Raw genomic sequence first — 18418 nt, forward strand, 5'->3', positions numbered from 1 at the left:
GCAAAAATAAATAGAAATATTTTTTGTGAGCAGCTCACAATGCACCACGATGCAGAGTGGTGTGAGCTTGTAGCTCTGATATATTTTTTAAATATTTTGAAAGTGGGCTGTCTGTGGACTTTATTTAGCCATTGAAAAGTAGAACTAAATAATATCATTGGAGCTCAGATTCTTCTTTTCCATTTCCTGAACGGTTTTGGACATACACGGTTTCTTTCCACCGACATCGATAATTATATAAAAGTGTAGCAGCCAATAATTACTAAAACAATATGAGTGATGTACTCGGTGCCCTGTACTGTTACTGTACCACTAGTCCGGTGCGCAGGAGCAGGCAATGTAGGGTCTGAGTAACATCAGCAGCATGGATGTGACTGTGGTAAGAGTTGTTGTGTTTACAGTAGCCCCTCTCCAACGCAGATCCGAACTCTGTTAGACAGGAAATGGGGATCTACAAAATACACAGTAGAATCCTGAGTGTTACATTTACATTTTTGCCAGTTTCCATAGATAAAGATATATGGACAAAAGCTAGATACCTAAAGCTAGAAGTGCAAGTGCGGAAAGCACGCTGCCACTCGAGTGACTTAAGACCCGCCCCCACCTGCCTCTGATTGGCCTTTTCAGATGGGGAGCGCGTGGCGGTGACGCAGACGTTGTCGCCTGGAAGACGACAGGTCTGCTCATGAGGGGCACGACTCGCACTGCGTAAAAATAAAAAAGCTCAACACAGTCCAGGTCTATAGTCAGTCGTGGGTGTGTGCACGAAACCGCGGGCACCGCGGAAGGATTAAAGCCCCTTGTCTCCGAGGTGGTGCATGCAGGAAGGAATCCGTGCATTGTGTTTGCCTGTATGTATCAGTCAGATATTTTACTGTACATGCAGCAGTGTGAAAACCAAAGTTTTATTGACCTTGAAGCGGCTGTTCAGCCCATATCTGATGATGAGCTCGAAGAACAGCGCTTGCAGCGAGTGGTTGGAGCTGGCGGAGTTCAGGGCAAACACGTCGAAGTTCCAACGGTCAACGTCCTAGAGAGAGAGAGAGTATATATTTGAGTATATTTGATAAAGATTGAGTGAGACACTGAGAGTATATTTTATATTTTCTGTTGTATCATTTTTCAGTTTTTGCTGCATTTGATGCTTTGGCAATACTGTAATTGTTACATTCAAGTGAATTGGAGAGTAAACTTTACTTGAGTGTTTCGATTTTTGGATGCTTATGACTTTCACTCCACATACATTTCAAAGACACGCGGGTGTACTTTTGACTCCAGTACATGTTTAGGAGAATGTATACATCGTTACGCAAATAATTGTTTGTGGCCATATTGATGGTGCTAGTTTCACTATTGTTGGATTTTTGTCTAAAATGTTAATACAACAATGCAATTGTTGATGTAAAATGTGTACTTTTTATACTATTAATACATATACGCATTTTTGAAAAGCAAGTACAGTACACCGGTACTTTAACTCAAGTATTTGACAGAGCAACTTTGACTTGTAGTTGAGTCATATTTGACCAGAAATACTGGGGGTTGGAGTGCTTTGTCTACCTTCCTTTTGTGGCGTCCAATTTACAGTGAAACATGCGAAGAGCAAGGCTAGGTTGATGTTGACAATCACTCACCCTGAGGCAGTTTACGACAACCGCAGGTTGGTCTGGCACGGCCGCGGTGTAGGCCCTCTTGAACATCCTGGAATAATGATGAGATGTTTACATTGAGTTCAGCTCCAGTTTCGCATGGTGACACTGAGCAGCGAGTGCTAGCCTCGCACGCTGTTTATATAAATCGTCCCGTGGACAGACATGTCCCGCCTGTCTCCTCCCCCCTCATGCAGGGTATTTTAAAGAGGAAAGGAGAGGTTTACGTGATGCTGCTCAGTTTTTATTGGCAGTCTGTTCTGTGGCTTTGAGAGATGATCCAGTTATACACAGTGCAGACGTGGAAATCAGTAAATCTTTACAGTGGCATATTTATACTTGATACTAATTTATATATGGCGCAGATATTCTGCTATTTATACTATGTGATACCATTATAGGCCTAGAGACTATATCCAGTAATAATAATAATATGCCTGATTATGTTTACAGTCTATAGCTGTCGTTGAGGTGATCCCAGTAAATGTAAAATGTAAATAGGTTTTCAATGTAATGGTGTGGTCTTTTAGATGGGTCCCAGGGACAATATGAGTCCTACTTCAATGACTGAGTACAGTACCGAGTACAGTATTGCATCCCAGGACCCCCGGACGGTGACATCATGATTGCATCCTTTCTCAATTTAGTGAGTCTAAGGATGCAGGCTAATTGGCATCCCCCGCCCACATAAATGATTGATAGTTAGGAACCAAATGCACCCGTGTTTAATTTTTACAGTGTAGATAGATGTTTCACAGTGTAGATTCCAGAGATACCTAATGCATATCAAACTGGGGGTCCTTGAAATGGGTGAGAATCACGCACGTTTGGATCGTCCTCACCTAAAAGGCGTTTTTGGCCCATACAAAAATTAATATTTTTAAAAAGTCCGGCACAGTGTAGATTTAAAAAAAAGTCCCAGAGTCCATTGTGTGGACAAGACAAACCATGCCATGTTATGGCTGCCTCCGCCACTTTAGCAACGTTGTCGTTGCGTGGACGAAGAGAGATTGCAAACATAATAGCCTCGGAAGATAAACACGAAAAGGCTCCGTTTATTTAAAAAAAAACGTATGTGTGGCCGAAGCCTTTTACTGCCATAATTAAAGGCATAAGTAGAAGTGAAAATGGGAAAGTGCGACCTTTCCACGAATATCCCAGCCTGCACGGCGTGCACGATGCTGCGGAACTTGGGCTTGTCGTCTGAGCGCTTCGCGACGGGCAGCCGCGCTCTGGTGGTGAAGGTGGACGCCAGCCAGTCGGTGACCTCTGAGGGCACGCCGTCCTTGTGCAGCTGCTGAAGGTCATCCTCACAGTCCAGAGACTGTCTGTGAAGATACACAAGCACACACACACACACACACACACGCACGCACGCACGCACGCACGCATGTTGCACAAGCACACACACAGGCTCACTGTCACAATGTTTTCACTACAATGGCAGCATATTGCTACACAGTGGTGGAAATTAACTAAGTACATTTACTCAAGTACTGTACTACGGTACAATTTAGAGGTATTTGTACTTTACTTGAGTATTTCCAATTTCAAATACTTCAATTACTTCTATTCCACCACATCTTGGATCCAAATATTGTACTTTCACTCCACTACATTGATTTGACTACTAACTTTAGTTACTAGTTACTTTGTAGATTTTGCTTATTATTACAAAACATACAGTAACCACTTCAACCCTATATACATTGTGGCCATTTGAAAATAGACGATCTACAAGCTTACAATGCATACTTTTATTTTTGGCACATTTTGATGCCAATACTTTTGTACCTTTACGCAAGTACATTTTGAATTCCAAACTTTTTTCTTGTAACAGAGTAGTTCACCACCACTGACAACAAGCTGGCATAGGCAGACACGGCAGTACAGCAGCAGCATGTCAGTGTTTTCATCAGTACAGTCAGCCCCCAGCCGGAAAAACATACTATGAAGACTTCCATCATTTTGCCAGCACAGAAGGCAAGGATTGACATGTTGATGTCCTCAAAAATGAGGAAAAACTGTCTGGAAATATAGAGGGTATGCACGTGACATCATCATCATACCCGGAAGTTATTGATAGCCCATATACATCCAAACAGAAAAGTCCTATCTGATTACATTAAACAACCTTAAACGACATTAAACTCACTTTGCCACTCGATTTCCCATTCACTTTATGCATGTGCAATGCATACCCTCTATATACAGTAACTGTGGAATATGAAGTTCATAATTCACAATTTCACACCTTAATATGGTATACATAATAAGCCTAGAGTGAAGAGTCTCAGAAAGCAGGTAACTTATTGCTTGCCACAACAGAGCAGCGTTAACACGTAACTGCACTGCAGTTAGGGGTTCAGTCAGTGTCTTGCTCAAGGACAATTCGACACCAACTGGAATCGAATCGAACTGGGAACCTCACGGTTCCCATCGGCTGCTCTACTGGCTATACTCTATACTCCTGAGGCACTGCTGTCTCATTGTGTGACCCCAATGTACTTCACCACTTTTCAACGTATCTTCATATAATTGGTCCTCACTAATGTTCATGATAAAATAGCACCATTGTCTCATAGGAGGCCTGTGTGGGCAGTTCAGAAACCCGTCCACCAGTGACATCAATGGTGAAACCAAGCTAATAGAAACTTCCTATTCCTGAAAAGTTGCAATACGAAAATGGAAGCCATTGTTCTCACGATAATAAAAATCGAATTTAAAAAAATCTGCCTAACGATGATGTCATTGGTGGACATTAGTGAGGATCAATTATACGAAGATAAGTTGAAAAGTGGTGAAGTGGTCCTTTAATTTACTTGAATGACTTTAGTCTGACTTTGCTCATATTGGCTGTAACCTTTTTAATACATTTCTTACATTGACACGACTGAATTTGTTAAATAATGAATAGGTCCTAGCTGTACAATGGCAAACCATCATGGAAAATGTGATCAAGTGGTGACTATAGTTAAATTCCCCATGACAGAGATGATTGCTGTTAAAATAGTAAATATTATAGCATTTGTTAATACCAGTCACCATCATAATGTGCTTACCGTGTTCCGTCAAGGTATACTGCCTCCAGTAACGACGCCGTGAAATCCAAACTCTTTTTTATCTCCTCAAAGTCGACATCTTTCTCTTCCAGTTGCTTCACCATACTCCTCAGCCTGAAACACACATTCATGATCTAAAACGATATCCATTTCAATGCACACATTACAATGTTGGGCAATCTCCTCCAAAAGGAATTCACACGGAATGCACTGACTTCTTGTATTCTTTATTTTGTTTTACTGAGAATAAGGTTAGAAATAAGTTTAGGGTTAGGCATAGTTTTACTGGGGTTTAAGTTTAGGAATAGGGTCAGGTTTCGGCACCGTTTTACTGAGGTTAAGGTTAGGAATAAGGGCCAATTCATACTCCTATTTTAGAGCCGAATAAAAGTCGGTTCGGCGCTGTAGAGCCTACAATTTGACGTCATTTGAGGTTCGGGGGGGCGGGTACCGTCCTAAAGTCGGCTCTTCGGTGCTACTGAAAATTTCTGACGAGCCGAAATCATTTCGGCATTACAGCGCCGAAACAGCGGTAAAATAGGAGTATGTATCGGCCCTAACCGTTTAAGCATAATTTGCTTGGGCTACTTTAGGAATACCAGGCTGAGCAGTAACGCCGGCTGTACACCCGGAGTGAGTTGGTAAAAGGGCGACTTTGTTGGTTTTCCTGGGGAGCATTACCGGAATATATGTAAACGAGTAGCATTGACCTTCATAGAACACCGAGCACAAATAGGGTCAGCAATCATTTTCATTAAACATCGCTTTCCTGGGCGCCACATACACTTTGTGTAAAATTATAATGATGGGTGTGAAAATTATCTGATAAAATCATAAGTTGTACAGAGCTAAGGGTTATACTGTAGTACAGATCATGGAAAGAAAGTCGCCATAAACAAAATGGGGTCTGTGTGCGACGTGAGCTTTCTCAACTCCACTTGATGAAATAACTGAAAGCACTTCAATGTTTACGAGTGAGCCCAGTGAGTTGGATCACAACGGCCGAGGAAACCTGCTCCAAGAAAGTGCTTTTGACAACAGGTTGAACGCCCCACTAACGGGAACGCGGTTCATTTGGAAGTGATTTAAATGCCAAACTGTCCAAAGAAAGCCAATGGCAAAAGGGCATCGTTGGTGCCAAATATTTCATGAGAGGAAAACTTCCCATGGTCAGGGCAGGGACTTATGTAACCTAATTTGGTTTCAGTGGGCTTTGGTGAAGAATGTGAAAGTGTTCTGAATTCTGATGCATGATAGACCTTTATCGATCCCACGAGGGAAATGAAGTTGTCATGGCTAGCGCAGTATGAAACACAGGACACAAACGGAAATAATGAGATACCACTAAGTATAGAACATTGTTAGTGAACATAAGACTAAACGAGTAGTAATGTAAAAGGGATTAGGAATATGGTACCAAAACCAGGGTTCTTGTTTGGCCCCCTGGCACATGGACCACCAAGTAAGCCTATGAGCTAATAATAACATAACGGCTATAAATATAAATGTGCATAAACATTGTCTATACTCTGCAGACTTTATAATCATTTTCTGATGTAGAACTGGTGGAATAAGCAGCAATATGTTATGTGATTCCCACAGGAGCAGTTTGAGTTACTGCCACCTCCACTTTTATATCTTTGCAATCTCGGTAATACACTAGATAAAGTGCTCCTCGGACACAGGTCCGGTAGGTCATTGTGGCTTCCTGGTGGCGCTATAATGAGCCAATGTGAAAAGGGTGACATTTCTTCTTACGCCGCTGATGGCAATTGCGCGTTAGATTTGAAGCATTTTGTTCCAAAAAAATTGTTTTGCAAAAATCCACCTGCTGGTGGCGCTATAACGGTGTAGGGTGGAATTCTCGTTAATGTAATGAGTATTACGTTTCATGTTCTGTTCTAAGTAGGATAGGCATTTAAAAGCTTTTAGCTTCTGCCTACTCCTTTTGATCATCTTCATGTTTCGGTTTTGTTCTGTTTTCATAACGGCTTACATTCATTATCTTTAAATATTGTATTTGAAACTGAAGGATGATCAAATAAACTAAACTAAAAAAAGAAAAAACTTAAAAAAAAAAAAATCTGTGAAATAGACTCGTTTTAGTATGTCTGCAGTATTTGTCAATTGCGTTACGTCAAGTCTTTGGAACTCAAATGTTGAATGTTCGCTTCCCATAATGCGCGCCGACTGCTGACCATTGACCATTGTGTGGCTGTTCAAATCACTAAGCTGGCGATGAGAGGCTCACAGCTTGTTTCAAGTGTTTATCACACTGGCAAAGGCCTTCAAAAGCGGTTGAGTCATAAAAATAGCATGCATCAGAATGCCACAGCCTTTCTTTTTATTTTTTCAATCTCGAATAATCTCTCCGATAGCACAGTCCTCTCCTCTCAGTAGCCACAGTTTAGGAGTAGCATTAAGGATATAATTACTGTTAATTAAGTCCACTTACTGTAATGTGTATTAATAGTGGCAGTCAATAGTGCAATTGACACAGACATGCATACTGTACTTACTATGCATACCTTCTACTTTATATACGGTACAGGAGTTCTGTCAAGGGCACTCACATTGACACGTTTTTGGCAGAGGAATCCCATTTGAAATTAATGTTATTTAGTTATTGATAACAATTACAAAACATTATGTAAAATGAGTCAAATGACATACATACTGTAGGCCTAATAAGTACTTTCTACTTTTGGCATGAGTACCTTTTTTATGCCAATACTTTTGTACTTTTACTCAAGTCAATTTTGAATTCCTGACTTTTACTTGTAACAGAGTATTTCTACATTGCAGTATTGATATACTTTTACTTCAGAAAAATATGTGAGTAATTATTATTCCACCATTGCAGTAGAGAGAGTGAAACATGCAGTATGATATCATACGTCTCGCGTAGCCACACAACTATTCCACAATTTCCGAATGCCATATAGAGTCTGGAACTACACCTCCCGAAATCCGAGTAAGGAAGCTGCCATTTCCGTTCACGATAATATATTTTAAAATAACTTTTAGAGCTTTTTTTTTTTTTTTTTTTTTCATTTCTGCTTAGCAGTAAGCTACCGTATATATGCTAGATGATTTATATTAGGATAATTTTGCGTGACTGTAAAGACGAAACGGAATCGAGGAGGAGTCTCCACTTCCCACTTCATATTTTACTCATGGCAGCTCTTCCGTTGCTCCAGACTGTATGATGAAAGCATTTTGAAATTGCGAGAGGCGACAGCCCTGGAAGCACTTCAAGGGCCGCCGGGGGTCCCCGGATCCCAACACTGGCATTTTGAATGGGCGCTTTGAGGGGAGAAGAGGAAGGTGATGACATGCATAAGGGTGACAAAAACAACAACATAAGGGTGACAAAGCAGTTCAGCATGGCACTTGTCAACGCAGTTGTTTAATAAATGCTTTCCCCAAAGGGTGGCTTGTAGGAATCGGATTGAAAAGAGTGGAACATTTGATATCTACAACGTAAAACAAGTATGACTGCAGGGCATGTCCGACCAAATCGGCAGATATTTGGCAATTATGCAAACCTTTGGCAAAAATAAGCCATTCCGCATCGCAACAGAACACATTATGTGAGCTTGTAGATCAGCTATTTTCGGCAAAGAGAAATGGGCCCTATATTTTCGCCAGTGCCCTACCATTTATCCCTGAACTATTTTGCTATTTTGTTCAACTCTAGCCGATCTTCATCGACACATTGTAAGCTTCTAGATCGGCTATTTGAACTATTCAAAAAAGTTTTTCAAAATAGTAAAAGAAAAAAAGTTTAGGGACAAGGGGTAAGGCACTGGCAGAAATTGGGCCCCAAACTGGTGCAGAGGCAAAAAAAGGAGGGGCTATATATAGACCCCTGCGGGACCCCCAGTCAGTGAAGTGTCTGGGGGTTCAAGTGGTTAATTTGTGAGGGATCGTGCCAAACTAAGCACAAGAGCATGCATGAGTGTCATTCTGTAACCTGACTGATAAGCCCGTTAACCAAAACAAAACCACATGTTCTCTCTGCAGCAGCAGCACCCCTCTCTCTCTCTCTCCCTCCCACGGCATACATAGATAGCGCGAGAGGGTGAGTAATGACAAGTGCTCACACAAGAATTCTGAGTTAACAAGTGCCTGTTCGCCACACTGCAGAGCCAGAGGTGAAGCAACGGTTAAGTCAAGTCTGATTTATACTTTGTCAACAGAGTAGGAACTATTACCGCCAGTTTCCAGTAGTGCCTCCATCTGTTCTTACTGAGTTGCGGGGTTTTGAGGTAGACTATTAGAGGATAATAGTGGATAGAATATTATAATAATTAAGTCCAAATAGTCCAAAATTATGACCCTTGTTTTAACCTTAGCAGGCTTGGCGTTATTTTTTATTATTATTATTATTATTATTATTTTTTACTGCTTTCAGGTGGTCATATCAACATGGTCAGTGTACTCGACCACGTCCCTGTTTTAGGCATGTCATATAATATATATATTTTAATCTATCTACAAGCTTGTAGATTGCCTATTCATGTTATTTGTTTGACAAAGTACAGTATAGGGTTTAACTGGTTAATCCACCCTATAGTAGTTTATCCAAACTTCCAGCGCGCGCGCACACACACACATACACATACACATACACATACACATACACATACACATACACATACACACACACACACACACACACACTCACACACACACTTGTCTTACCTAGAGATGGGAACCTGTAGCCGTTTCTTACGGACTCGCACCAGCTCAGCCATCCAGAATCCAAGCTGGAGTGATGCCCCTCACACAGACCCAGTTCCACAGAATCCAAGCTGGGGTGATGAATCCAGTTCAACAGAATCCAAGCTGGGGTGATGAATCCAGTTCAACAGAATCCAAGCTGGGGTGATGAATCCAGTTCAACAGAATCCAAGCTGGGGTGATGAATCCAGTTCAACAGAATCCAAGCTGGAGGGATGCCCCTCGCACAGACCCAGTTCAACAGAATCCAAGCTGGAGGGATGCCCCTCGCACAGACCCAGTTCAACAGAATCCAAGCTGGAGGGATACCCCTCGCACGGACCCAGTTCAACAGAATCCAAGCTGGAGGGATGCCCCTCGCACGGACCCAGTTCAAGAGAATCCAAGCTGGAGGGATGCCCCTCGCACGAACCCAGTTCAACAGAATCCAAGCTGGAGGGATGCCCCTCGCACAGACCCAGTTCAACAGAATCCAAGCTGGAGTGATGCCCCTCGCACGGACCCAGTTCAACAGCAGGACAAACTAACGGAAGGAGAGACTTGAAAAGGAAAAACTTCTGTAGAGGAGCGGTGAACAGAAAAGTTCTCACAGCCACTCACACTGTATCCTGAGACAGACTTCTGTTTCAACAGCTCTCCCACCCACTTCTTAGAGGGACCCACTTCACTCTGATTGGTTAGGCAGGCAGGCCTGTGTGTGTGTGTGTGTGTGTGTGTGTGTGTGTGTGTGTGTGTGTGTACTGGTGGATAATGTACTTTTTTTCTTTTACTTCCAACACTGCAATATAGAAGTAAAACTCGGGAATTCAAAATGTACTTGAGTAAAAGTACAAAAGTAGCCTATTGACATTAAATGTACTTAAAATACGAAAAGTACAAGTAGGCCTACTCATTACGCAGAATGTCCCGTTTCAAGTTCTCAAATGTATGAAAAATCTTTTGAAAATGGCAGATATACAAGCCCACAATGCGTACAGTAGCATCGGGCGCATTGTGAGCATTGTTAGATCTAGATCTAATGAGCTAGATTGGCTATTTTCAAATGGCCGAATAGGGCTGATCAAAACATTATGTTTTGTAATAATAATCAAAATCTACAGAGTAGCTAGTAACTATACTCAAGTAAAGTACAAATTCCTCAAAGTTGTACTTAAGAACAGTACAACAGTAAATGCACTTAGTTACTTTACACCACGTGTGTGTGTGTGTGTGTGTGTGTGTGTGTGTGTGTGTGTGTGTGTGTGTGTGTGTGTGTGTGTGTGTGTGTGTGTGTGTGTGTGTGTGTGTGTGTGTGTGTGTGTGTGTGTGTGTGTGTGTGTGTGTGTGTGTGTGTGTGTGTGTGTGTGTGTGTGTGTGTGTGCTCGCAAGCGCCTCTGTGGGTCTTTGTCTGTGAGTGTTTGTGTATATGCGTAAAGCACGTCTCTGAAGTGTTAGTGAGCTGACCTCACTGATGAAGTGATGATGACTGTACACAGCCTCTGTGTACTCTAAACCCCGAATGAGAACTTTCCACTGCCGCCGTGAGGCGGGGGGGGGGGGGGGGGGAGGGGAGTGGTACCGTGACAGAGAAAGCTTTTCACTCCGAATTGCCAGAGACACCCGAACCAAAAATATATAAACAACACTTGTCCTCGAAAGCCACCCCGCAAAACAGCTCTGCAGTCTGACAACGGTTTTGGTTGCGCTGGGCAGTTCTGCCTGTGCGCAGAAAATGTGAGGGTGGGGGCTCGCTTGAGCAGAAAACACTTGCACATCTCAAATTATTTTGGAGGGAGAGGAAGGGTTGGCTTTTTTTTGCAACCTGTTTAAAAGGCTGGCTGTAAATGTGTTTGTGCAAAAAAATATTACTAATAATTACAGGATATAAATGCTGTAGGTGTAGTACCTTCATGCATGGTAGTTGAAGTGTGTGTGTGTGTGTGTGTGTGTGTGTGTGTGTGTGTGTGTGTGTGTGTGTGTGTGTGTGTGTGTGTGGTGATACTGTAGGTTGAGATGATGAGTGAGATCATACACAAAACAATACTTTTACTTCAAATTAATTTAATGAACATGAAACAAGGAAACGATAAAAGCCCCCCCTCGGGACTATGCTTGGCCTCCTCCTTTTTTCCCCTGTACAACCAAATCTCTTTGTCGAAAATAGCCGGAAAATCGACGGGCTCACACGTTTCCGACAAACGTTCTACCTTTTTTCGCCTTATTCTATAACATGCCCAGAACAGGGACCTGTTCCGTGTGGTTGAAGGGAAGTATGCACACTAGATCAGAGGAGGCAACAACGATTGTCCCGTATAACCACTTTACAGTTTGCAGGTCCTAAATTCATTAGTCTTTTTATAGAGTGCTGTGAGAGCGGTGCTGCAACATGTCTTGGGAAAGCCCCTGCCCACTCCCTAGTTGTCCCCCTGCTATTGCTTGTCTGGCTTTGGCCACTGGGTCAGGCCGACTCCCATGCTCCCATGCTCTTTGACATGGCACCATGTACTGTGAAAGCTTGGATTAGTTGACATTGCAGCATACAAATCTTCCCGGTCGCGTGAAAGCCATTCTTCCACCCACCGCAGCGATCAATGGACATTTGTACAGAAATCTACAGAGAATCAGTGCCACACTGCACTGCAAAATAAAAAGCTGGGCAGGTGTGCAGGTACAGTAGCTTACGACTTTTACAGTGTGGAGGAGTCTAGCCGTCTGTAAGAGAGATTGTTTTTTTTAAACAGAAAGATAATTAAAATTTTCCTGGTCTCTATGCTGCCTTCCCCTGGCCAGCCGGGATGTCTGATGGAGAGGAAAGGATCTGGTTTGAAATAACTCATTCCTTCCACGAATCGACACGCTACGTCCCAAACTCCCCCCTGTCAGGTGAAAATAAGCGGCTTGGACTCCTCATGTCAGTCTGTTGCTCTCCCCAGGTTGGCAGAGGGCGTGTAGCGCTCCAGCATTACATTATACAAATGCACTCTGTTGAGGTTTCAAGGCGCAAGTTGGCACAAGTAGGGAATACATGGCCTACGTATGCGCAAGCAGAGCGTGCAAGTACTGCTACTAACTGATGTCTATTACAACTGGTGTGTGTGTGTGTGTGTGTGTGTGTGTGTGTGTGTGTGTGTGTGTGTGTGTGTGTGTGTGTGGTTATTCTGAGGGGTCCCCAGACCCCACTTTGAGAACCAGCGGCATAAACTACAGATCCGTCGCTTCAACACACACATGTCCTCCGTCTCGGTTGATTAACTCATGCCCTCTGAGCTTTCTGGTCAGCTACAACTCTCCCCCCAAAGATATGGACTTCAGAAAGACATGTCTGACTTATGACACTATAAATCTTATCAAAGGGTCACAAGGACCCATGTGGGAATATGAAGTTAACATCTTACATAACCCCTATGCACTTTGTTTATTGGGGTCCCCCCAAGGGGCCTATACTTGGTCCCGTCCCTTTTTCCCCTCTACACCAGTGGTTTTCAACCAGTGGTCCAGGCAGGGACCACCAGTGGTCCTTGAGGGGTACTTCCAGGTGGTCCCCATGCTAAATGATTGTGATGAGTTGGTGTCAAATTGACCCTTAACGATCTTTAACTCTTGAGAGTGTAAAATGAAACCAAATGGATTTGGTTTCGTTTCATTGTACGCTCTCAAGAGTTAGATAATTGTTCAACATCCACATTACTTGATTGACAAGATGTCTACACTATTATATAATGTAGGTTTTTGTATATATATATTTTGATCAATCCGTTATCTCTACTATGGTACCACTGTACCACATCAAAATCGTATCCAACAACAACAAAAGATTGTTTAGTTTTGTGTCTGAGAGTGGGCCTGGTTATGAAAAGGGTTGACAACCACTGATCTACACCAAAAATAGCTGATCCACACACTCGTGTCCCAACTGTGCCATTGCGAGCTTGCGGAACTGCTATTGTTTACAGAATGTTCGCCTATTTTCATTTATGTGGCTAAAATGACTTCGGGAGATCATTGAAGATCACATGCTTTGGAGATGTATGTAAATTACTAGGCTGGCATTAGCTATTGGCATTAAATACTGCACCCGCTCTCTGCCTATAGGCCGAAGTCATAAAACGGATAATGTGGAGCGACGTGTGAGTGAATCCACCGTTATCAGTCTGTCTAATCCCAGGCTATAGTATTACACCTCAAGACAAAACGTTTCCATATAAAATCAGTCCAAGTCAATGTGAAAACACATATCCTTCTGGGACAATACATTTTAATTTTAATCTTATCTAATCTAATCTTCAATTAAATTGCATTATATTGCTTGCCAACTTTTGGCATTTTGGCAAGAGACCGTCACGAGAAACAAACTCCCTTTTAACCACTCGAACCCTAGCGTTCCTTATATATCTATGCTCACATCGCGACACAGCCGAGCTTGTACTGTACATCCGTTATTTTCAGCAGCGAGATTTGAGTGTCGATGTGAAAAAAATCACACTCGTGTGAAGTGAGGGGTGCTCTTATCATCATACAGTACATCACATTCCGTGCTCAGCCAATCGAATAATTTTCATTGTCATTCCGGCCAATCACATTAATTGGTGTCTTCAATTTTCTGCCCTCACACTTTTTATCCTCAAGTCAATATGTACTTTGATCAGCCAATCAAGTCATCGCTAAAATTCTCATTGTTCTAAACCCGAGTTATGTTTAAAAAAGGCTAGGCAATATAAGCCTCGGCTTCAGCCTTCACCTTTTCGGTGCCACTAGTAATAGTGGATTTAAATGTATCTATGTTTGTATATTATGTACACATAATGTGCTCTTTATGGACCGAAATAAAACATACATACAGTACTTACTTAGTTACTGTACAAACCCTTTGGGACTCTGGTCAGCCAAAGTTATGGGGTCAATGGGAAGAGTCAGGCTCTGGGTGGGCAGCCATCCGCCTCCTCCACCAAAACATACTGTAGCACCTAAAAGTCCTTTTAGCTGCCATGACAGTCCCAATGCTGTGGCACCTGCGGTTTCTAACCACACATCCAGTAACAGGATAAAGGCTGTGTATGGTTGCGGGCTGCCGGTGTTGTGCACCAAAAATAGCAGATCTACAAGCTCACAACGTCCGCTTGTACATTTATTTGTGGTGCACACTGCACAGCACAACACAATGGATGCACATGTATAAATGGAATGTAAGGCCTCCACACACACACACACACACACACACAGTGGTTAGTGCAGGGCTCGAAATTAACTTTTTTACAAAATGAAGGAGCACCAGAAAAAAATTAGGAGCACCCACCAAAATCTAAGGAGCACCAATATGTAATCGATTTTTTACATTCATAAAAACAATAATATAACGTGTGGTTTACAAATAACATAAAATGACCAAAGTATAAAAATGCATGCCAGAATTTAAAATGTAGTCTGTCCCTCATCCATCCATCTCTTCAAAGAGACAGGCATCAAACATCTCCAGATGAGGACCCTCTAGTCTACACTGATTCCGGCCAGTCACATCACCTGTTTTCTTATTCTTTGTTTTGTGTTTTTCACCTTCATAGCCTATTTAGATCATATATTAGGATTTCTAATATAAAATAATTTTGATGTAAAACATTATATTTATAGCTATGCCTACTCACTTCTAATCAGTGGTGGATAAATTACTCTAATGTTTTACTTAAGTAAAAGTATCAATACTGCTGCTATGTAGAAACACTTACAAGTCTGCTATTCTCTCTCCCTTCCTCTCTCTCTCATTCCCTCTCTCTCTTGCATGCGTGTGCGGCTGTGCGCGCACACACGCATGCACAAACACACACAGCTGAGCCGGTCCGCCTCCGGAGCTAGAGGCTCCGGTCTTTTCTGAATCTGAACGCTTTAAATAATGTACTTTCTGACACATGGTGAAGTTGCGAGCCGAGGCGCTCTGGAATGTGAGCGATGCAGCGCTCAACGTTGTCCCGTACCGTTGTGTCAAAGAGTAGTTAACTACACACTCCACACGTTGGTTTGCTAGCATCAAGTGCTAGTGCAGCTAGCAGACAGGAGCAGTGCAGTGGATGTCAGAGAGCTGCTCAGAGCGCCCGTTTTTCTACAATCGATCATTGTAGCCAGGCGCACCACAGTAATTATTTGTAGTGGCACTGGTGCTCCCAAATATATTTTTAGGTCGCAAAGATTAAAATTCAGGCGCATTTGCTACCAAAATGGTCGCTATTTCGAGCCCTGGGTTAGTGGTAAGTTATGCGGGGATGCCTATTGCCTATTGAGTGGCAAAAAACGACAGCCCATACATCCAAACAGAAAAGTCCTATCCGATTGCATTAAACAACATTAAACTCGATTTGCCACTCACTCAGCTCTGCATACAGTACATACTGTGTAGGTCGCTAAGGACTGTGCAGTAGGTAGAGAGATGGATATATAAAATTTAAATTGAACATGATTGTACTGTATTTTTGTCATTGTACATTTTTATTATTGCTCAAACAAAAAGACAGTGAGCCTTGGTCCAGGGACACTCTCTCAGACCCCAGAATACTGCACCTCCACCCCCACACGCATACAGTACGCCGTGTGATCTCAACAGCCATAATTATCTCCAGTGTGGCAACCAGCCACAAAGGATTATACATGGGGAATATGCTGGAAGCAGAGGGGAGGAAGGATTGATTGATTGATTGAAATATTTATTAACAGTTTGTAGAATTTACAGTACATTTTAAGCACAAACTCAATACAAAGACTGTCAACTGTGAGTGGACGACCCAATTAAGCATTACACTTGTTTACAACAGGATCCACATTGTTCAATTCATCAAAACATTTAAAGACATACAAACATTTAGAGACATACAAATAGACATTTCTATGTAGCTAAATTCATCATATGGGAAGCAAAAAAGGGAAAAGATACAATATACAGTGAGGGAAAGGATTTCTAATATAAAATAATTTTGATGTAAAACATTATATTTATAGCTATGCCTACTCACTTCTAATCAGTGGTGGATAAATTACTCTAATGTTTTACTTAAGTAAAAGTATCAATACTGCTGCTATGTAGAAACACTTACAAGTCTGCAAGAAGGCTGTATGTGGGAACAGGCTTGGCTGCAGAATAAAAGCGTTCTGAGGGACTGACTGAAATTAGCAAAGAGGAGCTTTATGTATAGAAGTGTTAAAGGATATGGGGGGTTGTGGGTTGATGGATTTGGGTGGAACTGGCCAGATTGGGAAGACTGTAAACACTAGTGTAGACCATGGCTGGATAGTAACAACATGAACCCCGGGCCGTGCCTATTCTGGGTATGTCATAATAGGCAACCATTCGATGAGAATAGGCAGACGTTTGCTGAAATTAGCCGATCTTACAGTACAAGGTCACAAGGTTTTGTGAGATTTAGCGTAGAGGGGGAAAAAGGAGGGGGCCAATTATGGACCCCATGGGGGGGGGGGGGGCGATCAAAATGGTAAATGGTAAATGGTGCATTTATATAGCGCCTTTATCCAAGGCGCTTTACAGAGATTGTGCATTACATTCACCCATTCATACACCGATGGCAGCGGAAACCATGCAAGGCACCAACTAGCACATCGGGAGCAATTAGGGGTTCAGTGTCTTGCTCAAGGACACTTCGACAGTAACTCTGGGGGAGCCCGGGTTTGAACTGGCAACCTTACGGTTACCATCCAGGCACTCTACCCCTGAGCCACCGCCGCCCCATATCAACATCAACATAACACTGTATAGGCTTTAAGTAGTTAACCCATTTAACCCATTTTTACGATTTTTTTCCAAAATAGCAGACCTACAAGCTCGTAGCGCGCCACTCTGTGGCACGCTATGAGCTTGTAGATCTGCTAAAGTATTAAAACACCAAAAGGGGTTCCCGTCCAGAACATCAGACCACTACTTCAAGCGCTTTATTCAGATATTTGTTTTTTTTTAAAGAATGTTTAGAAAATAATACATCTATTAAAAATACAAGGCAATGGTTAATTAACCACAAACTGTGTGACAACCTCTGCCACACTCTGAAAACGCATCTCTTCAGACTCCTTCTGCCCCCATCCTTGCACTTGTTGACTATTTACATATATGTTAATTGGATCAATCATGCGATTATTAATCGCGATTAAATATTTTATCGTTGGACAGCACTAACATACAGATAGTAATGTTCTACTCATTAAAAAAAAGTTTTGGATTGCAGCAGCAATATGATCGGCAACAAACGATCACTTAAAGCGGAGACTCGTTTCACCACACGTTTTGGGGGGCGAGGGAGGGTACATGATGAATGTCGTCCCCTCCCCCTTGACATTTAAAGGGCGACCCCAATTTGCTCTGCTGCGGCGGCTCAGTGGCCAACAGTAAGTCATAAATGAATGATTTATGGCTGTAATTAATTTAACAGTTTCCGTGCCGCGAATGGATTACTCCAGGTTAATGTCGCTGCCGTATCGGACATACCCGCCTTTTGTTTTATGTGTTTAATCCGCCGTAATGTAATGAATCAAAAGAAAATCCGTCTTCGTCGCGGAGTATGAGACTGGATGGCTTCGCTGTGATGACGAAACCGGAAATCGTCACATGCTGTGGGCTGCTAGGGCTTCTGGGAAATTGAGGCCAATGGAAATGCATTGGTTGCAACGCCTCATTGAAACCAATCTTGTGTGCGTCTTCCGGGTGCACCAAGATGGTGGATGCTACACACAGATCATAACAAACCACGGGAGCTTTTTTTGATGGATTTTCGCGGATTAAAAGCCCAAATAATTCAGCGTATGCTCTAAAGGTAATACAACAATCTCGGCAGTGAAGGGGGGTTGATTAAAATGCGGGTTAATCGTAAAAAACAGTCAAACTGTTAATTAATTAATTTAAAGCTTATAGCTTCATTGTGTTGTTGTTATGAATGTGATGTCCTGTGTTGTGTGCCATGTATACTATACTACTATTTGTATTATTTCTGTGCG

At 42.3% G+C, this 18418-nt stretch overlaps 1 protein-coding gene across 2 annotated transcripts in view; it reads right to left on the reverse strand.

Moving 5' to 3' along the window:
- The window catches only part of LOC310863097 (dual specificity calcium/calmodulin-dependent 3',5'-cyclic nucleotide phosphodiesterase 1B-like), a 28523-nt gene extending 18480 nt beyond the window's left edge, over positions 1-10043 (reverse strand). For both annotated transcript variants that reach the window (XM_083771221.1, XM_083771220.1), the window contains exons 1-6: positions 9419-10043; positions 4712-4825; positions 2792-2977; positions 1635-1701; positions 914-1030; positions 311-451 (exon numbers count right to left, since the gene is read on the reverse strand). In XM_083771221.1, coding sequence (XP_083627347.1) covers positions 311-451; positions 914-1030; positions 1635-1701; positions 2792-2977; positions 4712-4825; positions 9419-9471 — 678 coding nt within the window. In that variant the 5' untranslated portion in view covers positions 9472-10043. The remainder of the gene's footprint in view (positions 1-310; positions 452-913; positions 1031-1634; positions 1702-2791; positions 2978-4711; positions 4826-9418) is intronic.
- Between the last annotated feature and the right edge of the window lie 8375 nt (positions 10044-18418).

Source organism: Protomyctophum parallelum, assembly GCF_964188405.1.
Source record: "Protomyctophum parallelum genome assembly, chromosome: 8".
Taxonomy (NCBI): Eukaryota; Metazoa; Chordata; class Actinopteri; order Myctophiformes; family Myctophidae; genus Protomyctophum; species Protomyctophum parallelum.